This window comes from Macrobrachium rosenbergii, chromosome 37, assembly GCF_040412425.1.
Source record: "Macrobrachium rosenbergii isolate ZJJX-2024 chromosome 37, ASM4041242v1, whole genome shotgun sequence".
NCBI classification, from domain to species: domain Eukaryota; kingdom Metazoa; phylum Arthropoda; class Malacostraca; order Decapoda; family Palaemonidae; genus Macrobrachium; species Macrobrachium rosenbergii.
In genome coordinates this window covers 30,150,903-30,169,036 of record NC_089777.1, presented here as the reverse complement: position 1 = coordinate 30,169,036, position 18,134 = coordinate 30,150,903, and the positions used below count along the sequence as shown (strand labels likewise).

Genomic DNA, 18,134 nt, shown 5'->3' with positions numbered 1-18,134 from the left:
GTTCCACACGTGACTGTGCTGATTAACTTCTGTGTATGTACGTGTGTGTATGTATATGTATATATATATATGTATACTTTTTTACCATATCAGCAAATCTATTTTGAATGAGGCTACTAGGCCATCCCTTCTCCACACTGGCTGTGACCCACGACAGTCAACTGACCAACTTGTATGTACTTGTAGAATTAAGCGGCACAAGTTGATTTTCAAGAAAGACCAGAATCTTTAATAATACAAAAGCTTTTGTCTACTTTATTTTACTTTCAAGGCCAAACACTCTTCTGATTTGCAGAGTATTCCTTTTGTGACAGCGTTTTTTTTTTTTTTAATACTTCACCCACACTGAGCAAAAGCCATAATTTACGTGTCGCATGTATATCCACGTCCGAAGAGATTTTGTTTCTGATTCTGATGACTTAAAAAAAATGGGGAGGGGCGATGCCCATGGGTGTATCTTAGAAAAGAGTGCAAATTTAGCTAGTTGTAACTGCGTTACATTCCACGGTGTCACGCTATCACGCTATCTTGCACTGTGCGAAATCTAGCCCACAAACTTCGCGCGAAGCAGTCAATATTGGTAGAAGAACTTCGATCGAGCATATTCGTACTCGTGTTGACAATACTTGGACAATACCTTAACGGAGATCACACGATGTCTTGCCACCGATATTCGCCTCTTGGCGCGCGAAGTTTGGCGGGAGGGGTAAACCGCGCATACACTTGACGCCGCCGCCCAGACAACTCGCCCAGACTGGTTTCAGCCAAAACGATTTAAAGGTGATGTTGATTCTACAACCTTCTGTGTTCTCATTTGACAAGTCTCCGCTGACCTGTTTTTATTTCTGCTTGGACGATGAGCCAGACAGGCGCCAGTGTTTAAGTTGACGATTCTGGTCTGGAAATATAGTTTGATGGCTCTATATTTACAGTTTAAACAGTTAAGAAGCACATTTTTTTTTATATATTTTTTTTCTTTGATGGATAATTTAATCTGTTACGACTTTTTATTTTGAAGGTAATTTTTCTTTGACGGTCGGTATTTTTTACACTACAACTGTATTATTTCGTTGGTGACAAACAAACTACGGCTATATTAAAAACCAAATGTGTTTATCTCCCATTACTTCGAAGGAAGATGTAATGCTAGGTATTAAAGCAGTCCAATACGAAGAAGGATTCAATAAGAACTGACAGAGTCTCAGTTTTATTTATTTGGTTTCTCTGACATTATAGGTTTCTTAAGACAGTTAACATTCTTTCCAGTCACTTAGTATTTGATTTTCTGTGTTACAATTCACGCAAGGTATACGCTGAAGTCTTTACGTTTTAATCGACCAACATACCGCAGCAACGGCTTACGGAATCAGCATGACCTTTAGCAGTTAGCACAGGACTGCCTAGGTTTATTGCAAGCTTATATAAACAACTTTCCTCATAGTGACGTCAGTACACCTCACGGGATGCATTGTAGGCAATGCTCAATGTTCTCCGCAGCGTCCCTTCGGCCCTTAGCTGCAGCCCCTGCCGTTCCTTTTACCATACCTCATATTCCCTTTCTTCTATCTCACTTCCCACCCTCTCCCAACAATTTTCAGGGCTGAATGACCTCGTAAGTCCCAATAGCTTGGCTTTTGGCCTAAATTTTATACTCATTCCTTTAACAATCTTTATCTAGTGGGGGGGGGAGGTTATATGTTATTTTCACCCTTCTACCTTTGTGCGGCCTTGCGTCTGGTACTAGTGTTAAAAGCACAGGAAAACCATCACTGGCTGATACTGCCTACTGCATAAACTAAGGTATACTTAACTTAACTGCATATTAATGCGGGGACAACCTCATCTTGACTTCACTCTCCTGAACGTTTGTAATGGAATGGAATGCAAAATTCAGGCCAAAGGCAAGGTGCTGAGAACTATGAGGTCATTTAGAGCTCAAAGGGGAAACTGTGAGTAAAGAGCTCTTGAAGGTGTACCAGGAGGAAAACCTCGCACTGTGAAACAATCGTTAAAAAGATGGAAGATAATGTGAACGGAGGTTTAGTAAAAGGACTGAAAGGGGTTGCAGCTAAGGGCCGAAGGGACGCTGCAAAGAACCTTGAGTAATGCCTACAGTGCACCGCGTGAGGTGCACCGACGGCACTAATCCCCCTACGGGACCAAAACGTCTGGAATCTTAGCAATGAATTCTTACCACTAGATAAACGTAGATTCAATTCCGTGCAATATGATGCAAGTTAACCCATTCTATTTTTAGGCAACTAATGATTTGGAGCCTCGCATTTCTCTTAAGCTCACGACCTACATACCTTAATCTATATTCATGTGAGGCGCAAAAAGACATATTTCGGGGCGTTTCGACAGCGTACCGTCACCCGACCTCGTTTTCATTGAGGATTTGAATGTCGCAGATCCTGATAACTAGGCCAAGATGTCTTTAAATTAAAGGCAATTGGATTAACGATGCCTCATGCTACCGTAGTCTTCATTTTACCGGTTTAATCCTGAGAAATATCCAGAAGTTCATATAGCTTACGTTTGCTATTCGAGCTGTCAAAGTCTTCGCTATTTTCTTTCTTTTTTTTATCAAGTCTCTATTTTAACTTTTAATTAATTAATAATGATAAAAATAATAATAATAATAATAATAATAATAATAATAATAATATTAATATAGTAAATGTGAAACAAAGGACCAACGGAGACGAAAAAATTACGAAAAAAATAAACTAATCGTTGCATACTGAATGAAGTGTCACTAAAAATATTTTAACATAATAATAATAATAATAATAATAATAATAATAATAATAATAATAATAATAATAATAATAATATATGTGAAAAAAAGGACCGACGGAGACGAAAAGATTACGAAAAAAATAAACTAATCGTTGCATACTGAATGAAGTGTCACTAAAAATAAGTTAAATCACAGTAATGGAGAACAGACTGATTGAACGTATAAACATTCTTATAAATTTAAATGCCAAAGGGACATCTCTGTTTTTACAGCAAAGAAAATGAAACACCTCTGGTACTGGACTCAGAGACACGATGTCGTTCCGACAACAGAGAGATATTGCCTCTGCAAAACCAGTAGTATACGTTAAATCAGAATGTCTCGGGCATTAATGGTGGTGGAGTTTTACCTTTAGAAATATTCCAGGGGTCGCCGGAAACCTCATAACCCACGGAAGGAAGGAAAGAAAGCATCATTCGAGCGATTCAGTCAACTAGATTACGACCTTGTGATGGTACTAGAGCCCGACATTTGAATGTTAAATCAAGCATACTTTCGGTGCTTTAAAAAATTAATACCAAATGCCATCACGACTCAGATTTAGCAACGAAGTGTTTGAATGCTTTATAGAATATCGTTTACTCTCCAGTTAACTGAAGCAGAGTTGAGAATAATTTTAATCTTTTAAGACAAAAATTTTTTTTTTTTATGATCCGTCGTCATGAAATCCTGATATTTATTCATTTATTAATTAATTTTTTTTTAATAAGTGAGATCTCTTCTTTCTGTATTTCCTCTTACTTCCTCTTATTTCTTCCTCATGAACACAAAATTCTTTGGAAGCTTGAAGTTCAAGTCAATGGCCGCTGTGGGCTTGTTCCATATGAATAGGTTTCATCTACTGAATAATAATAATAATAATAATAATAATAACAATAATAATAATAATAATAATAATAATAATAATAATAATAATAATATATATTTGAAATTCGATTACATTTCTTGACCAATTTCCAATATCCTTTTTTTTTTTTTTTTTTTTTTTACAAAAACTTTCATCTTAGTTATGCTTGACATCACTAAAATCCTCCTTTCATACTTCCAAGGAATTAGCAAGTTGAGTAATTCAATGTTACGCCATAATTTCTCGGTTAAGTCATTACTTGGAAGACCAGCAAAGCACAGGATTTTACGGTGCGTCATAAAACTGGGACTTAATAAGAACCAAGAAATATATATATATATAAATTAAAACATCCCAGCAGAAACAGAATAGATTCTGAAATTATAAACGAGGACTGGAAGGATATTTGACAGAAGAAAAATATACTTAAGCAGTTGTGAATATTACCATGCACTATGCAGTATATGAATTATAATGGTATCATTAGGATGCAATTCACAAAGAACACGATAATCAATGACAGTATATGAATTTGCTTATCAAACATTAAGCAGCAACAGCGTCATATATTTTTTTTCACAATACTATCACATAGGACAGAAACGAAATGCCAATAACTTTAAAAAAATTTCAGTGTAAATAAAACGAAGATACTAGGGAATACGAAAGCAAGAAAGCAAAGGACGGCAAGAAATGCGTCGAGTTATCAACAAAATCATTGCTTCTCACCACGAGCTAACACCTGATCCATTCCTATTACAATGACACGGCAGACTGCGGTAAAAACCGGAACACACCGGGATTAAAGACTACTGCATTCGGTGTTGTCAATCATAACACGAGACCCCAGTACCACTGACGGATTAGGGGGCAATGCCGAAGTATCGCATAAAACAAAACAGACGCAGTTGTCATGTGCAATTTTTCGTTACTGACTAATGTTTTTATGACAAGAATGTGACAGCATTTTCAACAAAAATGTAACCAGTGTGATAAGACAAATGTAAAAATTATTTAACCTAGTGATAAGGTTTGTTTATCGAGATATCACAAAAAAATAGACAAATTTGCCACGTGCAACTTTTCACTCAGGTTTAATGTTTAATTTCTCTCAATTACGGCAAATGGCGGTCAGAAAGTTGTGACATGCATTTTCGTGACCAAGTTATGAAATTTCTACGAAGAATTTTTCTACTAGTCTTTAATCCAGGCTATGTTTCTGCCAGTTCTACGAATATAATTAGATGGAGAACTTTATAACAATCGTAATGGCGCTCTTGTCAAATCTGCAAGTCCTTACGTGGTAACTGCTCCCAAGGAAAAAGAACATGAGAAATTATAAATATGCATGGACATACGCTTAATTTTTTCTTTTTAGAAAGTATAAAAACCCTCTTGATCATAATCTACTTGTCTAATCTACAGCTTGTCGGTATTCTGTCAAACATTCACGCGAGTAAGAGAAAGTCATGACTTAATTTTTTTTTTTTTTTTTGACACCAACCTCAAAAAGACAAATAACTTTTTATGAGCGTAATGATCGATAACCGCAGCAATCGTGAGTAATAAATTGTTCGTTTTTTTTTTACAAAATAATTTCCTACGAAAAAACGTGAAAGCATTTTGAATAAAAAATGTAACCAGTTTGATAAGACAAATGTAAAAATTATTTAACATACAGTGACAGAATTTGTTTATCGAGATACACACACACACACACACAAAGAGGTAATAATACATTTTCACTTTAGTGTGTCTGATTTAGCGACATGGCACAATCGTGCTCAGTTAATGAATGTAGAGTACCCAGCAATAAACTGTTAAGACAAGGATACAAGAAGAGTATGATTGTAGCCAACCGTGAAAACTATCATATTTTTCTCTGAGTAGACATTACAGACATTATTACAGCGCATTTAATAATGCTGTACGTTAGTTTGATTTATGATGGTTGGATGTATGATACATATATATATATGTATAATATATATATTTATATATATATATATATATATATATATATATATATATATATATATATATATATATATATATATAGAGAGAGAGAGAGAGAGAGAGAGAGAGAGAGAGAGAGAGAGAGAGAGAGAACACACGGTAGTGGCGACAGTTGTTGCTTGATGAGGTCTGTAGTTTAATTGTACTCGTTAAATGTATGTACACTTACTCTACATTTCGGTGCATTGGTTTCAACTTCCCTACCTATGGAGAAACCCTGGTCTTGCCCTCTTTCAGAGTGAGTGTGTGTGTGTGTGTGTGCATTTACTTACCTTCATATGAATTGTACAGGGATGTGTAGAATCTTTCATACAAAGGAATCATAGGTGACAGCTCAAGTCCAACATGGGCCTGTAGAGAAGAAAAAATTATGGTTAGATTTGTACTGTATAAACTGTTCTTAAACAAGCTAATAAAATTTGACTAATCAGAGCATTTCTCTAATCACTGCAAAATAAAATTACGTAAAAACAGACTCATTCACTTTGCTACGTTTTTATCAGCTATATCGTATTCTATACCAGTATGACGACAAGATTTCATCTACTGATAAGTCCTTTCATATATATGTATCTCTTATGCAAGGCTACTTCACCATATTATCTTTGCTTTTCACTGTATTCATGGTCGTACCACATACAATTGAGTAATTGGTAGTATCATAAATCATCATTACTATCATTACCAATAATTATGATATAAGAAAATGATATCTACTGCCTCATTTTCTTATCAATGATTTGGTAATTCGTCCCGTTTTTCATTAACTGCAAAATCAAAATGATGTGGCGAGTTACAAACTGGTAATGTGGACACGTAAAAACCTATTTTCATTTGTCAAATTAAGCATAAATGTGAAGATTTTTCATACGAAAATTACCCTTTACATTCTAAAGTTAAACAGAGCAAAAACCTGTACACTGGGATTGGTCGTATGCATACAATAATGTACATTTTCATTTCTTCGATCAGCAGATTACCCGGCAAGCATATTCAAAGTTGATTTCTTAAGGTGCTTGCAAATGAGATTGGCCACGCAATTTGTTAATTTATGACCTTATTTTCTTTTTGGACACTTGCACTGGTTTCTTTATGTGGATGTCTCTCTCGGTGCAGCCATGACTGGTAGAAGCTTGGAAACAAGGCAACCTACCTTGTGTATAGGGTTGTGGGTGCAAACACAGCATCGGTTTCTCTTTGAATGGTGCTCGTGAACACGTTCTTACCCGCGTTCTCTTCATGACTGGCAAAAGCTATGCTTTTCGGTGCCTTTAATGCTTGAATGGCTTGTGTGTGTGTGTGTGTGTGTGTGTGTGCTGAGAATGATGGTGTCTGAAAATCCTACTTCTCCCGTAAGGATGATCCATGCAGATGTGGTGGACAGGATAAAGAGTGTGTGTATTTCTTGTCTGTGTCCACCAATGGCCCTCATTATTTTTAGTTCATTGTACAGATGTCAAGAGTGGTCAGTCTCTGACTTGCAGTGTGTGTTTCTTGGTGTCCTTCAAAGATGATAAAGGGTACCTCCAGTTTCTAAGGTTAATACACTGCCGATGACTCTTCTCCTTGTTTCCATAATGGCACAACATTTATCCCTTCACCTGCTGTAGAGCCTACCACGGAGCATGACAAGGAGGTCCGGTAGGTCTGCCAGGTTGCTGCCTAATATGCTGACTTACCAAAGGAAGAATATACTACCTCCCAAAGGTAGCGGCGGCTTGCCCTTTGTGGGCTGATAAATAACTTCAGATTGGAACGTCTGCACGCGGAGCGACAAGCAGACTTCATATAATGAGCAAAACTTGAAAAAAAAATTCTATTTCAAATTCTTTAATACTACAATTAAAATATTCAAAACTTTACAACTTTCTCAAAACTTCCTCCCTTTCGATTCACTGGAGATACTCTATACAATCATACTAGTGGTGAGTCATTGCCCCTAAAGATTTGTTGTCCTCATACCTCTGAGGATTTCACGCCTGGCATGAAGTTGTGTGAGAAAAATTCCGACTTTAAATGTTTACTCCTCTTTGGAAATGTATCCAAAACTTTTTTTTTTTATATTACTATGTCCATTTTTATGAAACACTCCTCCTCACTCATTTCTAATCTACTTTTCATCTTCTATCCATACTTTACTTAAAACTACGATCATTCTCTCCACAATTCTTACCACTTCACATCCAGGCCATCCTACATTCTTCTGACTCAGTCAGGTGATGATCTAACTTCAAATACCAACTAAATGTGAATCTTATTTCTTAGTCTTAGTCTTGTTCAGTGCGTCAAAAGACATTTTCTATCTGTTCTATGACTACTCTCCCATCTAACTCTTCTACTGTGCTCGACAAAAATATAATTCAACCACTTCAATTAACAGATTAGGAAGTCCACTTTGCTTCAAAATTTTAAAGATCACATAGACAATATTGCTAAACCAGCCTGCGGGCAGTTTTATGCCAATGTTGTGATGCCTTTTCTTCATTCCGGTGTTAGGACGAAGATCAGTTAGACCTACAAAGGACTAATTAGAAAGTGTGATAAAGGTATAAGAAAGGATAGGCCCTAATAGCCAGGAGGCTTGAGATAAAGAGGCAAGGTGCGCAGTGTTTATAATGGGGTTTCATGAGCTGTTGATGAACCATCTGTAGCTTAATGAAACTGAATAATGTTGGGTTGTTTCTACTTTGTAGCCATGCCTTGATAAGATAACATTAACGTTATATATATATATATATATATATATATATATATATATATATATATATATATATATATATATATATATATATATAATTGTAGGGTTCGTGTCTTTCTTGGATATTCATTGACCTTTACAAACCTGTCTCTCTCTCTCTCTCTGAGAGAGAGAGAGAGAGAGAGAGAGAGAGAGAGAGAGAGAGAGAGAGTTTGTAAAGGACAATGGACATCCAAGAAGCATACAAACCCTACAATTATCTCGGCTTGGCCAGTTGTTACAATGAATCTAGTCAGATTTCTGAGAAATTCTTTCGAAATAGCAGTGCAACTAACGCAAGTAGACGTTGGGGGGAGACTTGGAGAGCTGAGTTACTTTTCAGACGATGAGACGCAGAAGGAACTCCATTTCAAGGAAGATACATTAGCCAACAAGCACCGAATAATTTCTGAAATCTTGTTCTTGTCTGTTCAGTGAAAATATTTAACGTGACCTGAAATTTTGTTCAGCTACAATAAATTTTAGGAATGAATAATACACTACAGCCTCCCAATACTGTAGGCAAAGGAATTACGGAAGTACGCATGATAAGCTATCAATAAAAGCAAATTATACAAAGAGTGTCTCGGCAACGGTCGATGACACATTTCTGACAAGCCTAAATTTCTCGAACACTGCAGGAACGTTGAGACAAAAAATAAACACGCGTCATGACGATGATGATGTCACGAAAGACCCGAATAGAAAGATTTATGACGATCCTTAAAAAAAAAAATAGTGGTGAACAGCATTACAAAAGAAGCTTGTGCTCGCTATTTTTTCTTCTTCTCTTGAAATTCTCAGTGATCTTTTGTTCCCCTCCAATCTTCTAGGTGGCGACCCTTAAAATTTTGTTTTATCATGCCAAGGTTTCTGTGTACAGATCGTCATTAGCATACTGCAAACACAACAGTATATAAAGAAGGTCTGCTTCTGTGATACAAGGAATGACTTGGGAGACAAACGAGTTAATAAGAACCCTCCTACCACATTTTCTCGAACTAGTTTCTTCTCGTTCAGTTTGGATTGCCGCTCCTGAACCTCAGTACAATCTCAGTTTAGCGCAGCACCAAAAATTCAAAGTCAAGAGGCTGGCTTGGCATTTTAATATTTTTAATATATGGCACAGTATCAAGAGACTTGAGGAGGTGCTACTTTGGTTGTTGTCTAAGCGTCACCTGCTCCGCGGTGCTAGTACTAAACACCGTATATATGGTAAATGTAATGTAGACGGCCTCACGAAGATATCATTTATTAATATAATAATTTGTCGACCACACAATATAGAAATGGGTGTGTATATAATACTTTGATCCCCGAGGGGCCAGTACCAAACACGGCGTCCCAAGGAGCCTCCGGCATGTTTAGTCCTAGCACCTTGGAGTACGTGACGCGTAGATAACAAGACAAAGTACCATCCTTGAGATCCTACAGGAAAGATCAGGGAAAAGTACTTTTTTTTAGATATTCAGTAAAACTAATAAGGGACTAACGAAAATAAGCAGAATAAAAATGACGGGCCTCTAAAAATGAAATGACAAGCAATAGAATGTTAAAGGGTTAATTCTGGGCTTATTTATAAGAGATTGGGAATGGAATATGAAATTTAGGCTTGAAGCCAAGCACTGGAATCCGAGGGATAATTCAGCGCAATATATAAGACACTGGAAAAAATTATACGACGTCGCTCTACGAATTACTGTTGCCTAAGACTAAAATATGACAAATTTTTAATTAATTTGTATTTTTCATAGCTAACAAACCTTCGCTATTAACGTTAGGATAAATCTGGCGCCAGCTGGAAACCGGTTTAAAAACAACAAAAAATCCTATACACAAGGAATCTGTGGCATCTGATACGCAGATGAGGTGGAAGCGAGTCAGAGACCCAGCTAGAACAGCGTTCTAACTTTGCTGCAGCATTGTCCACATGATAACGAGCAACGGCGAGTGAGTTGCAGGAACACGGACTGCAAGAAATTGAATGGTTTTCCTGGCGATCTTGTTTTAGCTGAAGGAAACTTGTTGTTTAGGAAAATTTAAAAAATAACACGTTTAAAAGATCCAATAGAGAGACGAAAGGAAAACTGAAATAATTTTCAGCGGTTTAAAGAGGAAAAGTTCTCATATGTTTTTTTCTGATAGTACTTTATCGCGTAATAAAATGTAATGACGAATATTGAAAGTCCGCACACATACACAAATAAAATAATTATATACACTATAATTACACACACACACATATATATAGTTTATACATATTTTGTGTTTGTATGTAGAATTATATATATATATATATATATATTTATATATATATATATATATATATATAAAATCTTATTCTCAGCTTAATCCCTAGTCAGGGTCGATGCTTTTAATGAGTTTTTTCCCCGGTGTTTCTATCTTGTCCTCTCGGAAGCAGTCTCTCCATCTTCTCTTAGGTCTTCCCTTCCTCCAAGTTCCATTTCCACTACCTCTCTCCATATCACTCTGCCGTGCCGCCTACGTATAACCTCTAAAATCTACAAGGCTGAGCTTGCTTCTTTATTAGACGCACCCTCTGGATGCGGTAGCCATTGCCTGTCTGTGGGTGGCTTTTGTAACACCGAACGGCCCATTTCATAACTTGTTTTGGCACTTACTTTACGGACGGATGTCCTTCCTGACTCCAAACCCACTAGAGGCTTGGAAAGGCTAAAAAGCATTATCATTGCTAAATATAGCCATGAAAAGCTATAAACTATCTGGGGCGGGGGCGGACGAAGCGAGAGTTGACTCCCCAGGCACAGTTCCTCCCGCAACCAAGTCCCTCCCGTCCACAAATCAAATCCTCTTCTACCATTATCTATTTCTTTATTTTACTGATTGATTAATTTCTTAAACATTGTTTTAGAAGCCAAACCAAGGAAATCCCCAATCAAAATACACCCATGCACACACACACAAATATATATATGTGTGTGTGTGTGAGAGAGAGAGAGAGAGAGAGAGAGAGAGAGAGAAAGAATTTTCACACGTCACGTACGGTGGAATTTGAGAACGAGCCGTGCAAAAGGGTGGACAGATGATTTTTGCTATAATTCAAACTAGGTAGAGGATGAGTGAATCTGCTGCTTTGTTATGGAAAAGTTGTGTGAGGATGCAGGGTTTAGAACGTAATTCCTAAACAGAAATTAGTAGCCTCCATGACCAAATCAAGCCAGTATTCGGATTGTGGACGGGATTGTGGCTGGTTTAAATAAATGGGGTCTGACACAAGTGTAGGTGATGGATGGAGTCATGTAATGTCTACATTGCACTTTACCAAGTCTACAGATGAGGTCAAGGGAAGAAGGGGTTATGACAAATATGATCCGGGGATCGAGAATGAATTTATGAAATACAGGTTGTCAAGCAAGAGCACCGGGGCACTTTCCGCAGTAAAAAGAAAAGGCGTTTGATACTCTGAAGCACGGAATTTCCCATATTTCCTTCTTGGTAATTGGGAAAGGAACTGAACATACAATTTAGACCACAGGCCAAGCGCTGGGACCTACGAAGTCATTCAGCGATGAAAGGGAAATTAAGAGTAAAAAGGTTTTAAAGGCGTAACAGGAGGAAAACCTCAAAGCAGTTGCACTATGAAACAATTGTTATGAGAGGGTGAAAAGTAAGATAGAAGAGAATATGAGAGGAAGTACAGTAAACGGAATAAAAAGGGTTGCAGCTAGGGGCCGAAGGGATGCTGCAAAGAACCTTCAGTACTGCCTACGGCGCAACGCGTAAGGTGCACTGACCCCCTACGGAACTTGGCAATTGGAACTGCTTCACTTTCATGCGTGCCATATCTGTAGTGGCACCGCTGAGATCCGGTCTTTGGAAAAGTTTTACAGACTCGGCTTTCTTGAAAGTTGATCCCAGCACAGTAACCTCATGACCTTCACCTTCAAAAGACCTGCCAATTGTTAAGGGAAGAATGTTAATCTAACTAATAAATTCTGATTGAGGTCTAACAAGGGTATCAACGATCAATAAATGAAAACAGTACGATGCATGAGTATGTTCATGTCTCACACAGAATATATTTTATATTTGAGCACACTGTCTGGACTTAATTATGTTATAAAATATTTTACACTCACCTTCGATCGTTTAACACTAATGCTCATGTGTACGAGAGAGAGAGCGAGAGAGAGAGAGAAACATATTTTTTTTTTGTATTGAGGAATTTTGTTGAGTGTTTTGAAAATATCCTATTGCCAAAATATTCTTTAATCTCTGGTGGTTTTCTTATTTGTATTGTGCTATCTGATAGAGTGCTATCCCATATGTATATATAATATATATTATATAAATAGAATATATATATATATATATATATATATATATATATATATATATATATATATATATATATATATATATATATATATATATGTATACAGAGAGAGAGAGAGAGAGAGAGAGAGAGAGAGAGAGAGACTTAATAGATATAAAACTCATTAACGTTATTTTCTTTCTCGTTCTAATTTCAACCCAAGGAGAAAGAGCACGTGGCAATATGGGTGATTATAGCGGTCATAGCCACAGTACTAGGATCTGGAATTCCGTCCGGCTACTGCTTAGGAGTCATCAACACACCTCAAGAGGTTGGCAATTTATTTTAATCTTCAGTTGTCTCGTCTGCTTAAAAATAAGTCACATTAAAATTTTATTCATCTGTGGTGATGTTTGCCCCTCAGTGTTCACAGACACTTTTTGAGCGAGAAGAATCATCTTAAATAATTTTTTTTTCAATTCAGAATCTTCAGTTTTAAATCATCTTTTGTAAGCTTTACTGCAATTATTAATTTTTTGCTGTAATTTTTTTTTTCAAATAAGAATCCTCAGTTGTAATTTCTCCCAGTAAGTATCCTCAGTAGTAAGTTTTCAAAATAACAGTCATCAGTTTTAATTTTTTCCCAGCAGAAAATCCTTTACAAGTTTGACCCCAATATGAATTCTTCGTTGAAAGCTTTCTCAATAAGAGTCCTTAATTTTTAGTTGTTATTTAAACAATTCTCATGATTTTTATGGCTTTATTTCTTTGTCTCCAATAACATTTCTCGTTTGTGAACTTTGTTTCAATAAGAAGAATCTGGTGTAATTTTTGTCTAGGTCTGAATTGTCTGTTTAAAATCTGCCCTTATAAAAAACTTCGCCTCTTGTATTGCATCAAAAAGAATCGACAGTTGCACTGTACCTTCTGTCTTAACTAAATTTCACAATTGTAACTTTTGTTCACACAGGAATTCTCTACCTTTTTTCTTCAGTGTCATTATTTTAATCATTACCCTCAACGACAATTTGCCCTGATTATTTCAACAGCTGTAATTTTTGGACAGCTGTAAGTTTATTCCGATATCACAGAATTTCTAAAATGTCAAATATAAAAAAAACACCCAGCCAGATTTTTTTTCTGTAACAGAACAATTAAACCCCAAAACTGCTAAAACTTCCATTAATTCATAAGAAAATGAGACCTTAATGTGTCTGCTTTACAGATCATCCGAGCATGGGTGAAGGCGACAGTGCTGGCTCACTCAGACCACGTATTGACCCAGAGCGAGGAACTGTACTTGTGGGCCGTCATAGTGTCAACTTTCGTCGTTGGGGCAGTTATGGGCTGTCCTTTAGGAGGGTTCTTAGCACACAAAGCAGGGCGGTCAGTGACCTCGTATTATTGAATACAACTTTTTTTTTTTGGGGGGGGGTAGATGGAGAGAAATAATGAAAATTTTTGGGGGGGGAGGGTAGATGGAGAGAAATAATGAACATGCAACTCCTACGCTTTCGCAAGGGAATATTTATTTAAAACAAAAGTGAGGACAGGGATTATTCAAGTACCCTAAAATGGTAAACAACATATGAAAAGTGAACACGATTTTTTGATTAAGATAATTCATGGGTAACTGAAGACATGTCCCTTCTTCGTGTAACTATATTGTCAAAGCACTTCATACTGGTGGGCCAAGAATTTCAAGTACCCACCGTACCTAGGAGGCAGCTGTAATTTTTCAAGCAGGAAGCAAAGATCCCAATATCACTCCTGAAAAAAGTCTTGAGACGTGGATCTGCTGTGACAAGTAAATCTAACAAAATCATACATCATATTTAGAATATGGTAACAAGTGAATGACTATTAACATACTGAAAATGTGGTGCGTTAGTAAATCACCAGTAATATAAATGACGAATTCACAACAAACAAGGTTTTCTTGTTGGTTAACCATAAATAAACAAATAAAAGAATTAGTCAACGAAAAGTCTATTTGAAAAGTCAAACATTTTTTCCTCACACACGCATCTCTCCCTCTGTAATAGATTGAAGATACTGGACCATGTTCCAAAGATAAGTCTCCATCAAAAGTAATCCACTCATTTATAAGCCGTATATAACAACAATCATATCCTACTCAGTCAAGCATGAAAAACATTCTGGAAGTCGAGAGGATAATGTTGGAGTCTAGCTGACACTTACCAAATGACAGAATATGAGCACTAACAAGGAAATGGCGACGATGCTCTAAAATGATTACCCTGAGCTCTTCGCGAAGTCAAGACATTGTAACAGTAACTTACTGATTAGTCTACTTCTGTGAACTGGCGTCACAAATCTCATGGTTATCGACACCAGAAGTACATAACTTCTGGCCGAAACGTTCGCACAGCACGCACATTTAATCCATGCATACTCGTAAATACCCAAGCTTAGAGGACTGAACGGAGGGAGTTGGCGTAATGGGACAGTCAGACAAAGTGGTCCAGAAAATAAATCCGATGAGGTACAGGATCTATAAGTAAAACTGGAATAAAACCCAAAACTGCAATAGGAATCGTTAAGACAGACTGGACAGCAAGAGTGAAGAAAGGAATAGGAATGGATGTAAAGTAAAAGGCTAGGGAGTGAGGCCAGCTAGGGGCTCAAGGTACACCAAGCCCATTACAACAGACCGGGTGAGGTGAACTGACGGCATTACCTACTTAATGGAGCTATTCTAGATAACAGAGTGCAATAAACCGGATAAATAAAAACCAGACATATAACATTATAATATACGAGTTCATTATAAGATGTAAGAATCATGTTTTTAATTTTGTGTCGTAGCAGTACAAAGTCATTTTTTTACATCGAACATGTTCTCAGACTGCGTCAAGTTCTTTTCAATTTTATTCTTTCACATTTTGGGGAAAATAATCTCTAATTTACTATTTAAGCTACGACTTAGTCTTTACAGTAATTTCGAAATAATTACATTTATGTAAACGTATTAGGTAACAATTTAAATGCCAAGATCACTTTACTAGAGGCATACTTGATGACAAATATTTTACTTATATATAAATCACATCTTAAATCACATCTATCCAGTACTAAGTACAGCTGAGTGTCCACAACCATTTTCATATTTGTGCAACTACCATACCATTATCTGGCGCTTACAAATGAACAAAACATTTCAAATGTACAGTCGGATTGTCCGACTCACATAAAAACGCGTTTTTATATGAAATTTCTCACACTGAATTTATTTAAAGACACCCATGTTTTCTGATACTTGTTTCTTACCACAGGCGGTTGGGGCTCTTCATAAATCACCTTCTGTTCTTACTCGCCGCTTCTCTGTGCGCTTCGTGTAAAGAAGCTGATTCTATTTACATGTTAATATTTGGCCGCTTCATTTCTGGAATCTGTGCAGGTAAGCTAACCCACAATGAATACGATTTGTTTAAATTAATGCTAACCCATATTCAATATGATTTTTTTAAATTTAAGTGATAGCTTAAGTTGCACAAGCTATGGTAAAAAGTTGATTTTTTTTGTCTGTTACTCATTTGGCATAGATTTTTTTAATACTTATATAGACAATTTACAATATGTTTTGAGTGTCTTTATTTATGGTGTCACAATTTGATATCCGGGGGGCTTAAGTGTCTCCCAAAGTTCAAGCAAGGCGATAGGTAACCGCAGAAATATCAAAGGGTTGTCTCCAAGGAAAAACATATCAACTTTAAAGGTTTAGGAAATTTGTTGATATATGCACTGAGAGTTTTTGATTTCTTAAACAATTTTAATTAATCCGCAAGAGCGCCTAAAAAATTTATCAGTTTTATCTCACACTATATTACTTTCACCCCAAACAATATTTTCTTTTCTCGTTCATGTGATACTTTGAAGGTGACAGACGGGCGCTCACGTACAAAAATACACACACGTTTTGTATGTATGTATGTAACACATTTTGTATATATATAATATTAGCTTTACCATATACACGACTGATCTGTGCTTTAATGCAATTACTAACAGGACCTCATTCAAACTGGATTGTACGGATACTTGACAACGAGGACTGTTTGTCCTAGAAAGCTTGCAACTTTTTTTAATACATATCTCATATATATATATATATATATCAATAAATTAATATATAATTATATACAAAAATTATATATATATTATATCAATAAATTAACACAATAATTCCATACAAAAATTATGTTTAACTTACACTTGAAGCGAGTTTAATAACAAATAATATATAACTTGGTAAAAATCCGTACGAGAAAAAGTTTAAATAATAATTACCTACTTGTTTCACTTACTTCCGTGACAAGTTTTACGGTTACAAACAGAAATATAAAAACGCAAATCAACAAAGATAATTCGATGATAGAAGGTATTTCACATTTCCATTAACAATATATAGTAAATAACCGCATAACATGTCAAACACTAAAGAAATGCTAATGAGCATAAAAAAAAATCTCATGTTGGTCATTTTACGGATTTTAATCTCTCGACTAATGAATAATTAAATAAAATAAAAAAAAAAGACAACTTGCCATTTCCTCGCGTCCTTGGCGGTAGTAGCCACCGTCTGCTGGTTTTGAATTTGAAGTAGGCTCCAAGTGTCGAGTTAATAGTTAACAGCCTGTTTCCAAAGGTAGTTTCATTTGTTACAAACAAATTCGTTCGATATATATAGTTATACTTGGAGCAATAATAAAATTATGAACAAAGATACGGTATGTGTATTTGTGATCAAGCAATGCAGGACTAGGAACACATGTAACTGAATATTTCTTTCTTTGTGAGAGGCCAGGCACTCTTAAAGAGCAAAGAGCAAGGAATGATCTAATTTCGCATGCAATATCCTCTGCTGGATTGTTCTAGTGAGCCCTACAATAAAATCATGGTACAATGAACTAAAGTTGATACACTGAAGTGGACCGCTTGTTTCGCTGTACCCTGATTTTCCCGTAAGAGTCACTACAGAAGCCAGAGAAAAAGCTGGGTTAGGTAGAAGCATACGTTAGCTAAAAAGGGGCCCGCTGAAAACAGCGACCACCACGACTGGGTTGATTGATTGATTGATTTATAGATTTTAGGCATACATGCCAAGCACTGGGGCAACTAAGGCCATTCAGCGCTGAAACGGTGATTGACAGTGAAAAGGTTTTCAAGGTGTAACAGGAGGAAAACCTTGCAGTTGCACTATGAATCAACTGTTACGAGACAGTGGAGACAGTAAGATGGTAGAAAGAGAATATGAACGGAGGTACAGTAAAAGGAATGAAAGAGGTTGCAGCTAGGGGGCGAAGGGACGCTGCAAAGAAACTTACGTAATGCCTACATTGCACCGCATGAGGTGCACTGACGGCACTATCCCCCTAGGGGGACCACGAGTAGGGATTAAGCTGAGAAGGAA

General features: G+C 36.5%; 1 protein-coding gene and 1 long non-coding RNA gene across 2 annotated transcripts in view; one reads left to right on the top strand and one right to left on the bottom strand.

The window, feature by feature from the left end:
* LOC136825449 (uncharacterized) overlaps window positions 1-18,134 on the bottom strand; it is a 73,514-nt gene that overhangs the window by 5,195 nt on the left and 50,185 nt on the right. Inside the window, exon 2 of the long non-coding RNA XR_010849344.1 lies at window positions 5,939-6,017. This is a non-coding gene — a long non-coding RNA (uncharacterized lncRNA). The remainder of the gene's footprint in view (window positions 1-5,938; window positions 6,018-18,134) is intronic.
* The window catches only part of LOC136825447 (solute carrier family 2, facilitated glucose transporter member 4-like), a 43,398-nt gene that overhangs the window by 6,413 nt on the left and 18,851 nt on the right, over window positions 1-18,134 (top strand). Inside the window, exons 2-4 of the mRNA XM_067081918.1 lie at window positions 12,924-13,031; window positions 13,926-14,086; window positions 15,997-16,121. Of these exons, the coding sequence (XP_066938019.1) occupies window positions 12,924-13,031; window positions 13,926-14,086; window positions 15,997-16,121 (394 nt within the window). The remainder of the gene's footprint in view (window positions 1-12,923; window positions 13,032-13,925; window positions 14,087-15,996; window positions 16,122-18,134) is intronic.